Here is a 22,508-nt window from a genome sequence, read left to right on the forward strand (position 1 = left end):
CATTCTTGGAATTAAAGGATCTTATATCATTCCTACTTACAAATTCCACTTTCCATTATGAGGTATTGAAGACATGAAATAGGTAGGACATAAGCTCAGAAGAGTTTCTGTCATCAATTTGCTTTGCCGTTACTTGACTCATTATGGTAAAAACTAGAGGCCTGGTGCACAAAATTCATGCACTGGGGGGTGGGGGGGGGGAGAGGAGGGGTCCCTCAGCCCAGCCTGTGCCCTCTCGCAGTCCAGGACCCCTTGGGGGATGTAGCAGTGCGCCAAGCAGCAGGTGACCAGGGAGGAGCCTGAATCGGGGCTGGGCGCCACACCGCTCGCGCTTATCCCGGCCCACTGCGCCTGCTGCCACCGCTTGGTAGTGCTGCCATGGAGTCAGGAGAGGCTCCTGCTGTGGCTCGCCAGCCATGAGCCCGGCTTCTGGCTGAGCGGTGCTCCCCCTGTGGGAGCGCACTGACCACCAGGGGGCAGCTCCTGCGTGGAGCATCTGCCCTCTGGTGGTCAGTGCACATTATAGTGACGGGTCATTCTGCCGTAACAGTGGCTTAGGTTTTTATTATATAGATAGTATGTTGTAATATTCTTATTTGTACATTTGTGGTTAGAGACCATACATTGATCTTCCCGATGTGCTGAATACTTTATATATAATTTAATCCTATATTGTATAATTTAATTTCTTATAACTCTAAAAGCTAAATGTTATAATATGAAAGGTTGATATTAAAATATTAGTGCTTAGATTAAAGCAAAACAGGACCAAGAGTAGACATTTGTTAAGGAGAAGGACCAGCTTTTGAACCTGGGTTTGTGTGAGTTGTTAAGTCTTTCCACTTTTTAGCATGCTGTGCCACCTCCTCATCCTTCTTGTCGGTCAGTGCACTCCTTATAGACTTCATCTCTTTCAGAGAAATGGCTGCCCAGTGGATTTTTTTTGTAATTACTCTTCCCTCCACCTGCAAGTGGAAATTTCCCATATTGTCTTCTGCTCACAGCCACCTTCATCTAGGACACATTGTCTGGAGACTTGGTGTTATTTTTATTTTGAGCATGAAAGCTTTTGTGATGTTCTTCATCACCACCCCACACCCCCTCATAGAAGTTCTAGTTATGATTGCAAAGGTATTTGGGGGAAATTGATGTGTTAATGGTCTGTGCATGCAAAGGGTTGGGTAATATAAGAGCTTTTTGGAACCACAGACTGAACTCTCACAAACATCCCAACACTTCGTTTTCCAAGAATAGAACTCTTTGGTTACCCTCTTGTGGACTTTGCAGAAGACTTTATATAGGTCAGACCTATGGTGTAAAGAAATTAGACCCCATAGCTTTCGTTTTTCTTACAAGAATCCACTCTCCTATGTAATTTCTTAGACCTTAAAAATATTGACAAACTAAAGCACTCTGAACCATGTTTTAACCATTCCATTAACTGACATTTGATTTTTAATTTCACCTATAGACACCAACTCTCGGCTGACAAATCCATTACGTGGCAACCATAATGCCCTTTTCATGGATTTGAACCAATGGAAATAGGGCAAAAATGGTTTAGTCTCCAACCAGGTACACAAAAGCTGGTTTAACTCACAGTGCAATCAACGTACAGTATATAGTTTATTTACACATTTGCCTAAGCCTTGCCATAAAAATTTGGGAAGAAAATTTAGGCTTCTATCAGATGGTATCCTCTTTAGTCCAGTTTCTGGAAAACATGTTTCAAATTCCATGGGGCAGCTTTGGTAGGTGTCATTCAGGGAGAAAGCTGAGCAACTTTGGGTGCATACCAGAGGTGTCAAGAGGCATACAATAATGGGAACAGGGAAATCCATGAACACCAACATCTTGGGCAAAAATGGATGGAAACAGGAGTAGCATGACCAGACAGTGGTAGGGCCTCTCAGGAAAAAACTCAGCACTTAGGGCCCTGATAAGTCCAGGTCTTGGTGGAGGACCCAGTTCCAACTGCTGAGGGTCCAGGAACACATGATTTATCTGTAGTCATGGGTCTGGCTCTCTCTCTCTCTCTAAGTCTGGTGGTGAGCCCAATCTGCCTTTCCTGGTTCTCTACCCTTTTGACCTATTTCTACTCTCTTCCTCCATAAAATGACAGCATTTCCAATATTTATAAATATTGTTAACATAAGTAATAATTTTTAATCATTATAAATCATCAACATTATGATGCACCACATAAATATTTTTAAGGATCTTTCAGGATATTGCAAAATTCTCTCAGCTGCAGTTATTTAGAGAGTATTATTTTTATCCCTAATCACTTTTCAGTATGCATGTGCTCAATTTTTTCATTTTCATTGATCAATCCCTTAGCCCTCTGCTCCTTTATCTCCCACTTTAATCTCATTTGATTATTTGCCTGTAGCTCCCATTAGACGGGCTTCTTCATGAGAGTAGGGATTATGGTCTCTTTATACACTTGATTCTCAAGCCTAGCTCAGGGTATAGCAACTCATTCCAATGAGAATGTCCAAATTACTGAACATACACTCAATACATACACTGAATGGCCAGATTATTATGATCTCTAAACGCATAATAACCTGGCCACTCAGTGTATATCCTATATAATAAAAGGCTAATATGCAAATTGTCCTCTCGACCAGGAGTTTGACCAGCAGGCAGGCCAGCCAACCGCCCATGTCCCCTCCTCCTGGCCAGGCTGGCCAGACCCCACCCATGCACGAATTCATGCACTGGGCCTCTAATACACACACACACACACACACACACACACACACACTGAGTGGCCAGATTATTATGTGTTCAGAGATCATCATAATCTGGCCACTCAGTGTATTTGTTAAGTGATAAAGCATATCTTTCTAAATAGATGCTCTTGCCATGTATATAAAACAGGCTTTGGGTTTGCAGAATGTCTTGAACTGCAGCCACATCACTACTTAACCTTTTGACTTCAGGTAAGCTAGCCCAACTTTTTCAACTAAGCAGTGAAATTAAAAATACCTCTTTTGTTGTTGAGAGGATTGAAAAAGATAATTGTGTAAAACATCTGTCATGGTGACTAGGGTGTGATTACTGCTTAAAATGCTGCCTTCTTTCCACCTTTTCTATAATCTTCTATCACTTCTCATAAATAACTATATTATTCAAAAATAAATTAGCTTTCTAACTTAGAAGATAAGTTGACAATTTTCATCATATATCATTTATATAACTAAAAATGGACATGTCAGTGAGGAAATTTAGTTGTTAGAATAAAGTGATCCATAATTGTAGACAGAGGATGAAATATATTGAATATCTCAAAGGTATCACTATCACTTAGCATAATCATGTCTCCTGAGTGATTCCACCGAGGTGTCTCAAAATTTGAAGGAGGATATTTTGACTCACTATTGTGACTGCAATGCCATTTGGACCCCCCTCCCCCAATCTGGGTACCATCTTTTGTTTTATCTCATACTCTTGGCTTCTTGTTCAAAGAAATAAACACATATTTAAATTATTTTGTCCAATCAATAAAACATGATTTGTAGAAATATGAGATAAATACAGTTGACAATGTTTAAAACAGAGCATGATAAAATTGGTTAGTTCCAAAAACAACCTGATTGAAAATAAACATTCTTTAGAAACACTGAAAACAGGAAACATTGATTGGGGAAAAATTCGACACAGAAATAATCATAATACCTCAAATTGCACAAAGTAAAATTTGTTGCTGACCAAAAAATGATGGAGGCCTAAATCTTGAAAAATTAGACCTTGAAACCTTAAGCTGAGAAAATTGGACTTGGTAGAAATGTTGTTATAAAAGAACACATCTTTTCAGATTCGGGATTAAAAAAAAAAAAGATTGATGAATTAAACCTTAGGTGTAACATTTATGTAGAAAAGAACTTGTCTTGATAAAAATAATTCTAATAGAAATTTGAAAAGACAATGCAAAATAATTGTTTTAACCTGCTGTATATGTATTTGATCCAAAAATTATTCTATATAATAAAAGGGTAACATGCAAATCGACCTAACGGCAGAACGAACCGTTGCTATGACACGCACTGACCATAGCAATGACACGCACTGACCATAGCAATGACACACACTGACCATAGCAATGAACACGCACTGACCATAGAACGAACTGTTGCTATGACATGCACTGACCACCAGGGGGCAGATGCTCAACGCAGAAGCCGGGCTGATGGCTGCGCCAGTGGCAGTGGTGGGAGCCTCTCCCGCCTCCAGGGCAGCGCTAAGGATGTCCCACTGCCGGCTCCTGGGCTGCAAAAGGGCGCAGGCCAGGCTGAGGGCCGCCCTCTACCCCGCAACCCCCCAATTCACGAATGTCGTGCACCGGGCCTCTAGGATTAGTATAATGAAGTTCTAGCAAGCACCCTCTAGCTGAGAACTCAGAAATGTTGCTATCATTCCAATGAGAATGTCCAAATTACTGAACACACAATGGAAATTTCTTTAGGTTCAAAATGGTAGGATCAGAACATCTTCTACTTATCAAAACCAATTCAATATTTGGTCAAATAAAGATTTTCAATAGATTGCTATTTCTGAATATAATTATTGATTCATAGAAAATTTTACTAAAATAATTCCATTCAAAGATGGAATCCTTCCCCTCTAAAGAATAAAAAGTGTTTGATTACTAATTTGAAAGAATACTAAATTCTAAAATTTGGCAGTGGCAATGAATTTCTCTCTCTCTCTCTCTCTCTCTCTCTCTCTCTCTCTCTCTCTCTCTCACACACACACACACATTCAATCTGGCCATAACATTTGTAAGTCATGACTACCATAACATGGCTTGCTTACACCATTCACCAGTTATGTGATTGATAGAGAAATCACAGAGTTACATATGCTCAGTTGTCAACAAAATAATGCTTGGTTATTCATTAAAAAATATCTAACTCTTCAGGATCCTATTACACCATGGTATTATTTTTTGGATTTTTGAAAATATATTTGCATTGTTATGAACAAAATTTTTTTAATGTATTGTTATTGATTTCAGAGAGGAAGGGAGAGAAGAGAGAGACAGAAACATCAATGATGAAAATCATTAATTGGCTACCTCCTGTATGCACCCCACTGGGCATGTGCCCTTGACAAGAATTGAACCCGAGACCCTTCAGTCCACGGGCCAGTGCTCTATCCACTGAGCCAAAGTGGCTAGTGCTAAACAAACATTTTTTTATGAAACATATAAAACACTGTTATGGAGACAGGAATCATTACCCTCACTTATGATATACTCTAATATAAATCACATGCTAATCGACTCTCTTTGAAATCATTTTATAGGTTACTCCTGAGTGGGTCAGAAAGAGTCACTGCTTATTCCCAAATATACCATTTCAGCCACTGAATAGCTTTGCAACCTGTATACCTAAGCCGGTACATTTTTTTAAATGAATGGAATTAGCCCAGCACTAAAACATGATTTTGTGGGCAGATGATAAAATTAGAAATACTGCCCTCCTTTTGTGCGTCACATTCAAAAAAGCCAACCTTGACAGAATTCCATTTTAAGCTAGAAAGATGGCTAAAAATAAGCCTGTAATCCCTGACCATCAGTAACAGGTTTTCAGGAAAGACCGCAGGCAGTTTGGGCACTGGCTTCAGTACTGTAAATACAGACTCTTGGCCATAAAATCAGCTGCTGTCGTAAAGATGTTAACAGCCCACTGCACGCCAATAACAACAATAACGGCAGCTAAAACAACAGGAGCAGTCGCATCAGTAACAGTTGACATGTACGGAGCCTTCATATTTAATTCACATAACGACCCCATGAAGTACCTAATCCTATCTGTCTTTTGCAGACAAGGAGATAGCACCTTAGAGAGGTAATTAATACACATAAACTGACAGATGCCAAGCAGAGGAGGCAGACTTTGAAGACTGAACCTAGGACTCACATTCTTTAGAACTGGCACATAATATCGTATCCTGTGAGGCCAAATACGGGTTCACAGGGAGCTGTCAAGCTAAAGGCTAATTTCCAATACCTTCGTAAGAGAGGATGGGCCATAGAGTTCAAAAGCTACATTAACTTTGATTTCTGTCTTTAATATTTCAATGGAATGGATTTTCTGGTATCCAATGCCAGTCTGTTTAATTTTGGTGTAGGGAGCAGGGGCATGGACACATATACTGGGATACAAATCCAACTGTTTTTAAAAAGAGGGCCTTCATTAATCATTTTTATCTGGAATGGAGTTATGGGCTCTCGGTTTCTGAGGAAATAAAATTAGGTTTTGTCTTCGTCTTTTCTGACTAGTATCAATGGCAAAAAACAAAACCAAAATGACTCTTCTGTCCATTTAAAGGAGATTTATCAACAAAGAGATTTTGTCAATAGCCTCCGTGGGGTCTTAGACTATGAAACACATCCTAATTATTTCTTCTGTTTGTGGCTAGTTGAAGAAATAACAAATACAAACCAAACACCCACATATTCACACATGACAAAAGAGAAGAGATATTGAAATTTTTAGGCCAGATATCTAATTAGTTTAATGAAATGTTTAATTATCTTGTATTTCCTATTATGTATCTCTGAGTTATATTCATGTTTATAAAAATCTCAAATGGGGAAGTATCCTAGTGGAAATTCTTTATAAATTTGGTACCCCTTTATAATTCACATAATCAGGATAATAAACAGGAAAACTTTTCATTAGTGCAAGTCTATAGTGTGTGAGACCAATTTCCTACAAATAGCACGTGTACTCCTTTTCGTGAGGACTAAATCATGTGGCAGATAACATGAAAAATATTTTCTGTGTTTCTCCCCTTTGAGTTTGTAATAAAATTCCCCAAATTCTATATGAATGAGGCCATGCCTTCTCTGGCCTCTGTTGTCTTGGGGATTACGTCAGCACATCTCAACCAGGCTTCCAATACATTATTTTGGTTTTATCCCTCTCTTCAGTCTATCTCTGGGACGGCAAATAGGCAACCTATGTATGTGGGCTTAGTCAGGCCCACAGGTATTTTGTTTGGTTTATACTATGCTTTTCAAGTTCTGAATTATTTGTCAATCTTTAAATGTCAGAAGTATTCACCAAAGAAATCTCAATTGACCAAAAAGTTCTGATTCCCAAATTCTCTAGAAAAAGCAGATGTCACATTTTATCAATGTTGGTGCCAGAGTCAAGTCATGGCTGGTTCCTGCAGATGGGACTTGGGTTCTCCACTTCCTTCAGAACATAACTTCACTAACCTTTACTTTAATACCTGTCCCACTTCACCCCATATGCTCTCCTCTTTCTCCTTTGGACTTTTTAGTTTGTGACCCTGGCTGTTCAAGAATTTTCTACTCTAAACAAATGCATCTCATCCACTCACTGATCCTCAGGTACATTGTGAAATTTTCTACTTCCATGCATTTGTTCACACTGTACCCCTCACCTAAATGCTCTCTGACGAATCTTCCCCCAAAATAGTACTGACATTTTGAAACCCAGTTCAAATACTATCTTCACAGAGATTCAGTTTGAATCACTTCTATTTTCTAGTATTTTAAAAAAATAATTTCTGTGTCCACCTCGTGACTTTTTTTTGGTTTCGTTTTGTTAATCTTCACCTGAGGATATTTTTTTCCATTGACTTTTAGAGAGAGTGGAAGGGAGGGAGGATGCGGAGGGCAAGAGGGAGAACGAGAAACACTGATGTGAGAGAAAGAGAGACATCGATGTGAGAGAGACACATTGGTTACCTCCCACATTTGCTCTGACCAGGGCTGAGATCGAACCTGCAACCCAGGTACAATTCCTCTGACCATGAATCGAACCTGCGATCCTTCGGTGCTTAGGCTGATGCTCTAACCACCTCTAACAACACAGTACACGTCTAAAAGGCAGACTCTAATTTATAATTCTTTCTATTGCTCATAACCTTGTCCTACTTAAAGGCCTCAACAAGTATTTATTTTATAGTAAATATTGGAAACTTTGTAGGGTTTAAATGAAACAACCTCAAAGACAGTTCTTTTTCTCTTCTATTTTTCTCTATATCTATAAACTCTTAGGAAAATAATCTGTAGTTCATTAAATTGTCACCTCTTTAAAAAGAGTTACTATGATTAATATAGTAACTAGAAAGAAATAATTGTATATTAAGCACATTTAGTGATGTCTTCTTAAGACAGCAGCATAATTTATTTTCCTAGTAATTGGACAATTTTGTTTGAAGAGTTAGAGATTGGAAGTCTTAAGTCTAAATGATTTTCCCTCAGAAAGACATTCCAAGTGCAAATAAGGTCTTGAGTAATTAACTCATATTCAACTGGCCTTTTATGGGTTGAATTACAATTATTCTTATATTTCAAACAAAACATATAACAAAATCACACTGGAATTTAGGCTCTGTTTTTTTTTGGGGGGTGGAGAAGGGCACCAGAAATTTTTAATGTGGTTCTGGCAAGATTTTGAACTTAAATAATGTGCAAGCTTCTCTGACATAAACACCGGGAAATATGTAAGACTGAGAAGTGGCAAGTTTGTTAGCTGAGACCGTGGTGGTGGTGGTGGTGGTGGTGGTGGTGGTGGTGGTGCTGTGCGCTGTTGGTTGGGAGACAAGGCTGGGCAGCTCATTAGAGTGATCATGTCTGTGGGCTTGTTTTCCTGCCTGTATATGCACAAGAGAGAACAGTTAAATCCTACAAATACTGGAATTGACACCTGTATACAACAGAGTTAGTGAAAGTGTGGTACCTGCAGGAAGAAGGGTAGAAAATAATTGCCCCAAACCTTACAAGATGACAAGGAAATTTGAGTTTGAATAAAGTAGTCTCGAGAGTTTTTAAATTTCAAACTTGTGCCTTGTATGCATTGGTGTCTGAAGGTACACTATTCATGAGGCATAAGAACCATGAAGCTAAGAAATGAGAAAAATTTGATCCCTCAGGCAAGGGATAAGTCTACTGTACTTGACAACAGGAAAAAACCAAACAACTAAAAAATTCTGGCTATTCTCATACTTCAATCCGCACAGAATTTTCTTAAAAGGTCCATTGAAGAGGAGTTCATGACAAAAATTTAAAAAATATTACAAAATACATGAGAAAATAGCTTACCTTTTGCAAGAGTTAGATGAACAGAAAATTAGTACATGATGAACTTACGTTAATAAATAAAATGGAAATACAATAAGAGTATATTTAAAATATTTAAATTCAATTCAGAAATTTGATCTAATAGACAAAAAAAATAAGGAACTGGAATTATAAAAAGGAAATTAAACACTATGGAAATGAATAGAGATCTAAAAAGCACCAAATAAAATTTCTATATATGTTTGATATAAAATCCTATCTAATAAAGAGGGAATATGCTAATTGACCCTCATGCTGTTGCAAAGATGGCAGTGCCCACAGACAATAAGGAGGGAATATGCTAATTGGCTGCCCCGCCCTCAAAGATGGCAGCACCCATAACCACAAGATGGCGGCGCCCCGTCCCCTCAACCCTACCAGGGCAGCAGGTGTGGCAAGGCTCCGCGCGCCTGCCTCCGGAATCCCCCAGTCCCCTCAGCCCCCCAGCCACCCAGGGCCAGCCCGAGGCACAGGCAAGCCTCAGATGGTGACTGCCCAGCCACCCAGGGCCAGCCCGAGGTGCAGGCAAGCCTCGGATGGAGGCCGCCCATCCACTAAGGGCCACCCTAGGCTCAGGTAACCAGGGCCAGCCGAGGCTTGCACTGCCGGCAGTGGCAGCAGCAGAGGTGTGATGGGGCGTCGCCTTCCCCTGATCGCCAGGTCGCCTCCCGCTCCTGAGGACTCCCAGACTGTGAGAGGGGGCAGGCTGGGCTGAGGGACTCCCCCTCCAGTGCATGAATTTTCATGCACCAGGCCTCTAATAGTTAATAAAGATCTATAATATGTGTATAATTAACTTCAGCAGTTTGATCTAATGGACGTATGTAAAACCTTGAACTAAAGATAATATGCAAGAAATTATTCTGTTCAAACATACAAAGAATGTATTCCAAATCAAGCCTTAACAAGCACAAAAGAATCAGTATTATATAGACTAAATTCTGTGACAAGCAAGAATATAATTAGAAATCAATAATGAAGAGTTAACTTTAAAAGTCCCATATAATCTGAATAACAATTTTTAAAGACTTCAACATTTAAAAATATACAACATTAAATAGATTATTTATGAGTGAAGAGAACTGCAAATTAGTGAGCTAAGTGTCTAATTTACCAAAGAGGAAACTAGAGTGCCCCCAAAACTATGAAAGTATGTTCTATCTTACTTAGGAAAGTGGAAATGAAAATAAAAATTAGACACTATTTCATACCCTCCACTCTCCTCCCCACACCCAATTTTCACAAGTTTTAAGACACTGGTAACGATTGCTGGTGAAAATCTGGGGCAAGAATGCATATAATACTGCCAAATAATAAATTATTACAGCTGCAGATACACATGCCCTTTGAGCAGGCGTACTTCTATGTATCTTACCCAGAGAAACTCTTGCATATGTGCACAACAAAACTTGTATTTGATTGCTGATTGCTAACCAATTGTAATAGTGAGAGGTGCAAAACAGCTCAGTGGGGGAATAGATAAATAAACCTAAAGGATGAGCAAACTGGCTTATTATCAAATAGAATTCTATTAAATCGTTAAAAATAAATATATAGGATTTACATCTATTATTATAGTCTTTTTTTTTTTTTTTTTTAAGCTCTGTGGAATGTAAAAAGTTACAAAGAAAGCAAAAAAATCCCAGCTCTGGTATAAACTATTTGTGTGATCTAGGACAAATTATTTAATCATATGCCTAAGTTTCCTGAGTATTGGGCTAATTGTTTTGGGCTCATAGAATTATAGCAGGATTAAATGAACTAATTCATGTAATGTACCTAGAACAGGGTCTGGTACTAAGAAAAAGCCCTGTGCATGCCTACTATTATCATCAGTATTATTACTACTACTACTCCCATTTGTAGTGATTTATGTGGAGGTTAAAGGGACATAATAATAGCAAGTTGTTTTACTAATACATTTATGTAGTAAAAGCATCTAAGAATAGTAAGGAGGAAGGTGCAAGTGGGAATTATATTTTAGTGGGACTTTGACTTTATCTGTAATATTGCATTGACTTGAAAATAGAAATTAAGCAAATATAGCAAAATGTTTAAAAAGATATAATTTCCCGAGGATGACTATTATATTCAATCTAAACATTTTTATATATTAAAAATATTTATTAATTTATAAAACAAGTCTCCAGGGGATAAACTTTCTAAACTTAGTTCCCTTTTTTGTAAAATGGGGTTGAAAGTATCTGCTTCAATTTTGCAATGAAGATCAGCTGAGCCCTAGCTGGTTTGGCTCAGTGGATAGAGTGTCGGCCTGCGAACTGAAGGGTCCTGGGTTTGATTCTGGTCAAGGGCACATGCCCGGGTTGCGGGCTCGATCCCCAGTGTGTGGCGTGCAGGAGGCAGCCAATCAATGTTTCTATCTTTCCCTCTTCCTTCCCCTCTGAAATAAATAAAAAACATATTAAAAAAAAAAACATCAGCTGAGATAAGGCACACAAATATATTAAGTGTTGCACCATCCATGTAGTTTGTGCTTAATAAATGTTAATCTAAATATTTATTTGGTATAAATTATTTTTAAAGATGTAAAGAAAAAATAACTTTACAAATAGTTCCACTTCTCATTGAATTTATTTCCACTCTGTGTGTGTGTGTATTTTCCCTTTTGTCCTAAATAGGAATCAAGTAATATATGGAAATCTGCATCCTCAGTTCTTCACTTGAAATAGCCTGAACTTTCTCCCATGTCATTAAATAGTCATGATGCTTAATGATCTATTATTTCTTACATTTGTGGTTTTTGGCGAACACTTTTCCTGTCCTTTTCTCTGTGCTTCATAGTTGGTGTGATTTATAAGGTATATGTGCTACTTTAACTACAATTTGATGGTGTCATTTAAATTTTAAAAAGCCCATTTAACTTATAGTTTTCTAGTTATTAGTCAATATTGATAGTTTCCTCTACCATTTTATTCATTAAAATTTTTTTAAACAACCTTGAAAAAATCTTTAACGATATACAGAACTAAAATAAATCCAAGAAGATTTTTAAAAATTACAACTATTTTACCCTTTTGCTTTTTATAACTTTATTTTTATTGTTGATACTATTACAGATATCCCATTTCTCCTCCCCCCTTTGCCCATCTCCAGTCAGCACCTGCCCCCTCTGGCCATCACCACATTGTTGTCTGTGTCCATGGGTTATGCATATATACCTCCTTTCCCTACCTTCATCTCCAAGGTGGGAAATTTTGTACAATTTAAAGACTCTGATATTCTTGGTTGGAATAAAAAAAGCTAATGGGCCTGGGGGGACTACCATTCTGTTTTAAAGCAATGTCTGTGCAGTAGAAAAAAAATTGTTCCATTTTCTCAGATACCTAATCTCTCTGAATCAAAGGACACAGTGTGAGTATGGGATAAAGGGCTTCCATTAGAGTGGTTCTCTTAAAAACTCAAGTTGTCTGTTAATTATATATAAAAATCCAATTCTATTTACCGGTCTTTTAGTGCTTTCATTTCTTGTAATGATAAATAAATGGTTGGTCCTAATTTTCAGTGAAGGTTAAGATGTAACATTATGTCTTTATCCTGCCCTTCATATGAAAGTTATTGGGTAGATGGAAGAGGCTTCATTAAGGGTTGTTATTAAAAACATTTTTATCTGGATCCTATATTCTTAAATTTAGTGAGGGAGGGAAATAGGTAAAGAAAGGTAACTAGGAGAAACCAAGATGGCGCCATAGGTTAAACACCTAACCCGCAGCCGGGCACAACAATTTCAAAAATACAACTAGAGGTCAGAACGGTCATCGTCCAGAACCACAGGAAAGCTGGCGGACTGAAATGCCCACAGCCGGGGAGAAGGAGAAGGCCACGGGGACAGTCGGGGGAGCCGCAAAAGCCTGAGGTATGGAGAAACGGACGGAGACACGAGCACGCGCGCCTGCGGGGAGGATGGAGCCGGAGAGGAAGGGGCGGCTGACGGCCTGGCCGGCGTTCACTGGCAGGAAGGAGATAAAGGCTCCGGATTGCGCTGAGCGCCGGCTCCGACTGCACTGAACCCCGTTCCGGGCGAAACCCTGGGAAGCCAGGCGCAGGCTGGGGGAATGAATCTGGGCTGTGGGGCGCAGGCACAGAGGAGCGGCGGAAGGCAGAGCTCCAGAGGCGCGCGCAGGAAGGGGCGCAAAGGACGGACTGTTGCCTGCGCCACTGAACTGCCCTAGCGGGAAGGAGACAAGGGCTCCGGACCGTGCTGAACCCCAGTTCCGACTGCACTGAACCCCAGTTCCGGGCGAAACCCTGGGAAGCCAGGCACATGCTGGGGGAATGAATTTGGCCTGTGGGGCAGAGGCACAGAGGAGCGGCGGCTCCAGAGGCGCACACGGGAGGGCGCGCAGAGGAGGGACTGTTGCCTGCGCCACTGGGTGGCCCTGCTGGGAAGGAGACAAAGGCGCCAGTCTGCGCTGAGACCCAGTTCCAACTACATTGAAACCCAGTTCCAGGCGAGAATCTGGGAGTCCAGATTCATTAGGGGAGGGACTGGACTGTTTGGCAGTGGGCGAAACTCCAGGGCGCGTTTCTCTCAGAGGTGTTTGCAAGGAATACAGAGGGACACAGACACAGGAGCCTCATGTCTCCTGCACAGCAACTCTTCCTATATAGACAAAGAGGGTCCTCATGGACAATTGGCCTGGAGGACAATTCCTCCTAGTGACACCAACAACAATCAAGACTTAACTGTAGATACTCACTCAGTTTCGCAACTGCGCCGCCCCCGCAGGCCGCCCGGCCCGGGGCACTGGGGACGCCGCGGCGGCAGCGGCACCCGGAGCCCGGCGGCCGCCCAGCGCCCATCCCCGCCGCGAGGCCCCCGCGCGCCTGGTTCCGCGGGCCGCGCGCCCCGCACACCGGACGGAGGCCCGGGCGCCCTCTCCGTGCACCTCCCGGCGCCACTAGACCTCAGTAGAGTTGACTGAATTCAAGGGATTAAGAAGAACAAATTGGGGAATTCGAAAAAGATGACGGCAGAGGTGAAGGCTGATGTGTTGCCTCACATGGCAGTTTCGGAAATACAACTGGAACATGGACTAGTGAGGGTGGCGACTGCTGCTCGCGTCTCCCCAGACCGGGCGGCTGCTCCTCTCAGTCAGCACCGCAGCCGGGGCCATGGGCTCGTGGGCGCCGCAGCAGCTGCTGTGGCGGCGGCCGCGGACTCGGCGCAGCGGCTCTCTGTGAAGGAAGAGACCATCTTTCTGCAGGAGGGGCGCATCCGCGCCACCGACCTGGCCGAACTGCGCAGTGAGATCCTCGAGGCCCCGGAGGCCGCCAACACCGATTGGGAGGATTCTTAGGAGTTCTCATCTTACATTCAAGCCCTTTAAGCCATTTTGACAGAGGAGAATCAAGAAGGCGGCTAAGTTAAACAAAGGAACTGCGAACTCCACCGCGCACAGCAATTTCAGGGGCACGAATGGAGGACAGAGCCTCTGCCATCCAGAACTACAGGAGAGATGGCTGAATGGTAGATTTATAGCTAAGAGGGAAGAGGAAACCAGCGAAATCGGAGGGGATGAGGTGTGGAGGCGCGTGGGTCTGGTTGGTGGCGGGGGAAAGGGGCTTTTGTTCCAAACCTAGGGGAGATTAGATCTCCATCACACTGAAATCCAGCTTCTGGGGACCCGTGGGAGACCCAGATGCCTGCGGGGAGAGGCGGGACTCTTGCGGAGGTGCCAAGCCCCCCTGGGTCTGGGGGAGGCCGCGCTCCCCTGGGTCCGAGTGAGGCCAGGGGTCCATAGATCCAGGTGAGGCCTCGCGCATCTAGGCCCGGGTGAGCCCAAGTGGCCCTGGGTCTGGGAGAGGCCAAACATCCCTGGGTCCAGGTGAGACCATGTGTCCCTGGATCGGGTGAGGCCTTGTGAACCTAGGCCCGGGTGAGCCCAAGTGGCCCTGGGTCTGGGAGAGGCCAAGCCTCCCTGGGTCCGGGTGAGACCATGTGTCCCTGGATCCGGGTGAGGCCTCGTGCACCTAGGCCCGGGTGAGCCCAAGTGGCCCTGGGTCTGGGAGAGGCCAAGCGTCCCTGTGTCCGGGTGAGACCATGTGTCCCTGGATACGGGTGAGGCCTCGTGCACCTAGACCCGGGTGAGCCCAAGTGGCCCTGGGTCTGGGAGAGGCCAATCGTCCCTGGGTCCGGGTGAGACCATGTGTCCCTGGATCCAGATGAGGCCTCGTGCACCTAGGCCCGGGTGAGCCCAAGTGGCCCTGGGTCTGGGAGAGGCCAAGCGTCCCTGGGTCCGGGTGAGACCATGTGTCCCTGGATCCGGGTGAGGCCTCGAGCACCTAGGCCCGGGTGAGGCCACGTGCCCCTGGGTCTGGAAAAGACCAAGCGCCCCTGGGTCCAGGTGAGACCATGTGTCCCTGGATCCGGGTGAGGCCTCGTGCACCTAGGCCCGGGTGAGCCCAAGTGGCCCTGGGTCTGGGAGAGGCCAAGCGTCCCTGGGTCCGGGTGAGACCATGCGTCCCTGGATCCGGATGAGGCCTCGTGCACCTAGGCCCGGGTGAGCCCAAGTGGCCCTGGGTCTGGGAGAGGCCAAGCGTCCCTGGGTCCGGGTGAGACCATGTGTCCCTGGATCCGGGTGAGGCCTCGTGCACGTAGGCCCGGGTGAGCCCAAGTGGCCCTGGGTCTGGGAGAGGCCAAGCGTCCCTGGGTCCGGGTGAGACCATGCGTCCCTGGATCCGGATGAGGCCTCGTGCACCTAGGCCCGGGTGAGCCCAAGTGGCCCTGGGTCTGGGAGAGGCCAAGTGTCCCTGGGTCCGGGTGAGACCATGCGTCCCTGGATCCGGGTGAGGCCTCGTGCACCTAGGCCCGGGTGAGCCCAAGTGGCCCTGGGTCTAGGAGAGGCCAAGCGTCCCTGTGTCCGGGTGAGACCATGTGTCCCTGGATCCGGGTGAGGCCTCGTGCACCTAGGCCCGGGTGAGCCCAAGTGGCCCTGGGTCTGGGAGAGGCCAAGCGTCCCTGGGTCCGGGTGAGACCATGTGTCCCTGGATCCAGATGAGGCCTCGTGCACCTAGGCCCGGGTGAGCCCAAGTGGCCCTGGGTCTGGGAGAGGCCAAGCGTCCCTGGGTCCGGGTGCGACCATGTGTCCCTGGATCCGGATGAGGCCTCGTGCACCTAGGTCCGGGTGAGCCCAAGTGGCCCTGGGTCTGGGAGAGGCCAAGCATCCCTGGGTCCGGGTGCGACCATGTGTCCCTGGATCCAGATGAGGCCTCGTGCACCTAGGTCCGGGTGAGCCCAAGTGGCCCTGGGTCTGGGAGAGGCCAAGCGTCCCTGTGTCCGGGTGAGACCATGTGTCCCTGGATCCGGGTGAGGCCTCGTGCACCTAGGCCCGGGTGAGCCCAAGTGGCCCTGGGTCTGGGAGAGGCCAAGCGTCCCTGGGTCCGGGTGCGACCATGTGTCCCTGGATCCAGATGAGGCCTCGTGCACCTAGGTCCGGGAGAGCCCAAGTGGCCCTGGGTCTGGGAGAGGCCAAGCGTCCCTGGGTCCGGGTGCGACCATGTGTCCCTGGATCCAGATGAGGCCTCGTGCACCTAGGTCCGGGTGAGCCCAAGTGGCCCTGGGTCTGGGAGAGGCCAAGCGTCCCTGGGTCCGGGTGAGACCATGTGTTCCTGGATCCAGATGAGGCCTCGTGCACCTAGGCCCGGGTGAGCCCAAGTGGCCCTGGGTCTGGGAGAGGCCAAGCGTCCCTGGGTCCGGGTGCGACCATGTGTCCCTGGATCCAGATGAGGCCTCGTGCACCTAGGCCCGGGTGAGCCCAAGTGGCCCTGGGTCTGGGAGAGGCCAAGCGTCCCTGTGTCCGGGTGAGACCATGTGTCCCTGGATCCGGGTGAGGCCTCGTGCACCTAGGCCCGGGTGAGCCCAAGTGGCCCTGGGTCTGGGAGAGGCCAAGCGTCCCTGGGTCCGGGTGCGACCATGTGTCCCTGGATCCAGGTGAGGCCTCGTGCACCTAGGTCCGGGTGTGCCCAAGTGGCCCTGGGTCTGGGAGAGGCCAAGCGTCCCTGGGTCCGGGTGCGACCATGTGTCCCTGGATCCAGATGAGGCCTCGTGCACCTAGGCCCGGGTGAGCCCAAGTGGCCCTGGGTCTGGGAGAGGCCAAGTGTCCCTGGGTCCGGGTGAAGCCAGAGCCTGGGTCCGGGTGAGGCCGTGTGCCCCTGGATCCATCCGGGTGAGGCTGGGTCCCAGGCCCGGGTGAGACCACGCGCCCCTTGGGTATGGGTGAGGCCACGTGCCCCTTAGTCCGGGTGACGCCGTGCCCCTGGGTTCGGCCGAGACCAAACCAGAGGGAGTCGGACCTCCGTTACCGCCATTTGTCCACCATCCAGAGCTGGGGGGTCAGTGCTGACATGTACACATAAGGAACTACTGGACATTGAAATTGAGTCTCAAAAGAACTGTTGGTCCAGGGGGAAGCTCGCTACAGACTGATTCATTTGCCTGTCAGCATAACTATTATTGCTCGTCTCACATTCAGTGCTTATTAGTATATATCTAGTGACATATGATCTCGCTCATCTAGGGGAAATGATGAACAACATAGACTGAGGAACAAGAACAGAACCAGAAGCAAGGAGGCATCGATCGGACTATCGGGCCTCAGAGGGAGGATAGGGGAGGGTAGGGGGAGGGTGGGGGGAGGGGGAGAGTTCAACCAAAGGACCTGTATGCATGCATATAAGCCTATCCAACGGTTAAGTTCAACAGGGGATTGGGGCATGCGTGGGGAGAGGGGTGGGATGGGAATGGGGGGATGAGGACAAATATGTGACACCTTAATCAATATTTAAAAAAAAAAAAAAAAAAAAAATAAAGAAAGGTAACTAACTTAAAAATACTGACATTCTGATGGTTTTCCCTGAAACTCACATTTTATTTTCTATTATTTCTTTAAAATGTTTACTCATCAGCATGGGGAATTAAAAACTTTGTGTTTGGATTTATGGAAAGAAATATATAAACGAAAAAGTAATTTTTAAAAAGACATATCAGGTCACCTCTACTCACTCTTTAAAACAGGGGCCAGAAGCCACAAAAACCAGTTTGCATATTTTTGGAAGTAGAACTGTGCATTTTTATGAAGAAATACCTTAGAGTAAAAGAACTCTCTTCAGAAATAGCTATGTTCAGAAATACCTTAGAATAAAATAAAAAGTCTTTGTTTCCCACTTCTTCATATAAAAATAAGAAACTGAATCAGAAATAAAATTTTGAACATTTTAATCACATTTTCTACCTCCCATCTAAAGAGTGGTATTGCTTTTTTTCAATTTAAAAAATCATTACATTTCTTAAAAGTTACATTTGAAGTGAAATTATTTATTGAGCTTGTTTGCATCATAAAATTGGAAGTGTAATGGCTGTGACTAAAATCCTCCAATGGTTAAGAATTTTAGGATGAAGTGGATTAAACAAAAGGGATTTCATGGGATGTATATTATTAAAACATGTTCTACTTTTGAGTTAGGGCAGCTCTGACCCAGTTTTAACTTATTATGAAAGACATGTCAACAGACTCAAATATTATTTCTTCAGCATACCTATGCTTCAGGAGTAAGACAGTTTTCTTAAAGGAATTGTTAGCTAAATCCTCTCCGAGTTGAAAACAATCTTAGAGACATCTTAGCGCTAAGATGTTTTCCTTACAAGGAGTCCAGGAAAGAACATCATGGAATACACAATCCGTAAGTTTATGCAAACTATTTGTATGTGGGTATATGGATTTATCATGAGAGATCTACAGCTCTTATTCATTTTCCAAAAGGGCTGTGACTCAAGAAGGATTGAGACTCACTAAGAATCAGTCAAGTATCTCATTTCAAAGAGATAATTGGGACAGATATGGCTTGATAAAATTTCCTAGGCAATACAGCTAATTAGTATTAGGACTGTGGTTAGAATAGAGGTTCCTAACTTTCTAGCTAAGAATTTCTCTATTACACCATGTTCTTTTATGAAAAATATTTTTGAGGGTTATGATTTAAAGTTTGGTTTGACTCTGTGGAGTACCAAGAATAAAAAATAATGTCTGTTAGTGATTTATAAAATATATTTTCAGTAAAATCTTCTAATGAAGTTAGAGTAAATATTTAATAAAATAATTTTCTCAAACCAGTAGCCAAAAAAAATAGCATAGACTTAGATAAGTCAGGGAGAAATTTATTAGTACTTTAGATTATATGATTATCTTCTTAAAAACTCAAATTAATTAAAATTTATTAGACACATTTGAGATTTCTATAAAATATTATTTTCAAGTCACCAGATTTTCTTATACCAATAACTGGAACACAGTTAATGAAAAATGGATAGAAATCCATAAGCACAAAAATGTATAGTACTTAGAAATAAACTTAATAAGAAATATGTGCAACCCATGTGAAGAAAACGATATAATTAATCTTAATTATATTTTTTACATTTAAATATGGAGATCAAATATTATAACTTTGGATGATAAAAATAGCTTTGTGTTATAAAAGCATTAATTTCCCAAAGTTAATTTCTGAAATGAACTGCAATTAAAAAGCCATTTAGATTTGGGGAAGGGATGTAGTTTTTCTTATATTGATCTGAGTAAATGGCCAGAATGGCCTGCTCTGCTTTCTGTACCAAAATCGAAACAGTACAATAATTAAAATTCTGCAACATTGGCATAAAATTAGACTGTCAGTGAAGAGAAATGAAACCTAGTAACAGTCATCAGTATGCATAATAATTATGATTAAAATGCCATATTTAATTAGTGGTAATAAATGGAACACATGATAAATGATACTGGAAAATGAGGAAGGCATTTAAAACATGAATACCTACCTACCTACCTATCTACATACTTATATACATACATGTGTAAGGTTAGCTCCTCCCTCTGATCACCAAAAGTGAACCTCTTTTCTTTTGGATGCTCACATTACCTTTTGGGCCACCCTAAAATTAGTGCTTTCTGGGTGAGATAAGTCTCCAACTTTGAACTCATTTAACAACAGTAGCACTTGGCACTCCCTGAGCCAGAAACATATTAATGTCCCTAATCTTTTTTTTTTTTTAAATTTCTTTATTGATTTAATGTCCCTAATCTTAACAACCAGACAGCTCAGGCAATGACTGTGAGAAGAATGCAGGTATTTTAGGATACAGGGTTATAGTCTTCACAAATTTTCATTTTTGAAAATTGTTGTAGATGACATAAATTAAAAAATGTGTTTATGTGTCAACATTTCAAATTCATTTATGCAGAATTATATAACACTTGGAAAATTTCCCTTAAACTCCCATGTATGATGGGGACACAAAATTTTACAAATGATATTTGTAAATACCCAGTCCTTATAAATTATATTTGTATTTATCCAGAATAAATATCACAAATTCTCAAGGTATACTAAATGTGGAAAGTGTTTCATTATGATAGCTTTTTCTCTCTTTCTTAAAGGAAAAAAATGGGAAGATTTTTTTCTATTAACTTGCCACCTAAAATACAAATGATCATTTTCTTATGATTTAAATTATTGTAATGATTGGCCACAGGCCAGTTGCCTAGTGACCTGCTATTACCAGCCCTGCATTGGGTATGTCAAGATAAGATCACACATTACTTACCTAAACACTTCTACATACTTGCTGGTCATTTAAATCACCAAACCAATTGAAAGCTTAATCCAAAACTCCAGAAAAAAAAAAAGTTGTTCTAGAAAACTTTCTCAAAAGAAATTAACTTGCAAAAAGATGTGACAAATTGACAGAGGACATATATTATAGACTCATCTTTCACTTCCTCCAAGTTCTAGACAATCTTCCTTTTCACTTAAAAATGGAAAATGCGACAAATGTAAACCCTTACCAACTTCCCACTTCAGAAGGCTGTTGTCTTCCCTCTCCATTTTTCCAATGACATACCAGATACACGCCATCCAGTGTGCAAGGAGCGCAAACATGGACATGAGCAGAGTCAGGACGATTGTGCTATGTTGGGAATAACGGTCCAACTTCTGCAGGAGACGCAAAAGACGCAGTAGCCGAACAGTCTTCAGGAGATGCACAAGAGAAACCTGTGGTGGGAGACAGGGCAACACAGCTTGGCTCAGGGGTTCACCTCATGCTGAGACAAGTTCTTGAACTTACAAGCATTCTGGAAAGTTCTTGAAATTAAGTATAATCATGATTCCATTTGTACGACCATTTCTATATCATCTCTTGACATGTATTAGGAAGTGAAAAGAGGAAGAAGGATGATTTTTTTCTTTGAGTAAATACTTATCTTCCTTAATTAAGATTTATTTCTTTTTCTCTACCTGTTTGATTAAATATAATTTTATTTATTCTGATACACAACTGAAATACATTATGCTATCAGGATTGTACATTAGACATCTCATATCTTTACATACATTTTCTTTCAATTCCACGTTCCCTCCTCTGTGGAAGGGAATTCTTTATAACAATAATTCGTATAGACTGAAGTAAAAGCCTGTAAAGTGGTGATAAAAGTAACTTAGGATTTTGAAAAATAATTAGAACTGTAAAACTTGACTAAGTTCTGCTCACAAATAGAGTAGTACCTCCCACTTTATGTGCTATACCTTCTTCCTTCTAACAACATCAAGAAAGAAAACATTTGTCTGAGCATCTGCAATTCTCAGATATATCCAGTGAACCAAAATCAAAGGGAACAAAACAGTTTAAAAAAATCTTCTAGGTTCTGCCTTTGCATGCAAGAAAGCATTAGACTTGGAGCTAAAGGTTATTTTCCTGACTTTAGGGCCCAACTGAAAAATGTGTACCATTAGCATTCACCAGAATGGTCCCTGTCACTATTAACAACGTTGGTGATGCACTAATATATACTCCCTTCACACCTTCAAAGAGCCTCCTAAAATAAAAAAGGTAAATAAAATATTAACTCATGCAAATGGAGTTTGACAATTTTTTTTTACCTTATCTAACTTTTTGGAGGTGGGGGGCGATAAATAGGGGAGAAGGAATTGGTTTGTATGACTATACCAAATAACAATTTTTCCTTTACAGACAAAATCATAAACAAGGGCAGAATCTTTTAGAAGTTTGCCTTTGTAATTCGCTGGAGTCTGTCAACTTCTAGCTTCTTCCACTAGCCATCTTCCCTTATCTCTAAGAAAAACATACCTAGATCAAGGCCTAACACATAGTATGTACTTAATAAATATTTAAGTGAGTGGATTAGTTATTAGGATACAAATACTCCAAAATTAGTATAATAATGTATATTCACTAAAAGTGTTTTCAGTTGTAATCTTATAAAATACTAGAGGCCCAGTGCATGATTAAATCATGCACGTGTAGGGTCCCCTACACGCTTTCGCTTTCAATCGCAGGGGAGCTGGGTGCCTATCTGCTGGTGCCGGA

At 42.7% G+C, this 22,508-nt stretch overlaps 1 protein-coding gene across 1 annotated transcript in view; it reads right to left on the bottom strand.

Moving 5' to 3' along the window:
* Nucleotides 1–22,508, bottom strand: part of KCNH8 (potassium voltage-gated channel subfamily H member 8) — a 285,990-nt gene that overhangs the window by 77,498 nt on the left and 185,984 nt on the right. Inside the window, exon 7 of the mRNA XM_008153463.3 lies at nucleotides 20,968–21,175. Coding sequence (XP_008151685.1) covers nucleotides 20,968–21,175 — 208 coding nt within the window. The remainder of the gene's footprint in view (nucleotides 1–20,967; nucleotides 21,176–22,508) is intronic.

This window comes from Eptesicus fuscus, chromosome 18, assembly GCF_027574615.1.
Source record: "Eptesicus fuscus isolate TK198812 chromosome 18, DD_ASM_mEF_20220401, whole genome shotgun sequence".
NCBI classification, from domain to species: domain Eukaryota; kingdom Metazoa; phylum Chordata; class Mammalia; order Chiroptera; family Vespertilionidae; genus Eptesicus; species Eptesicus fuscus.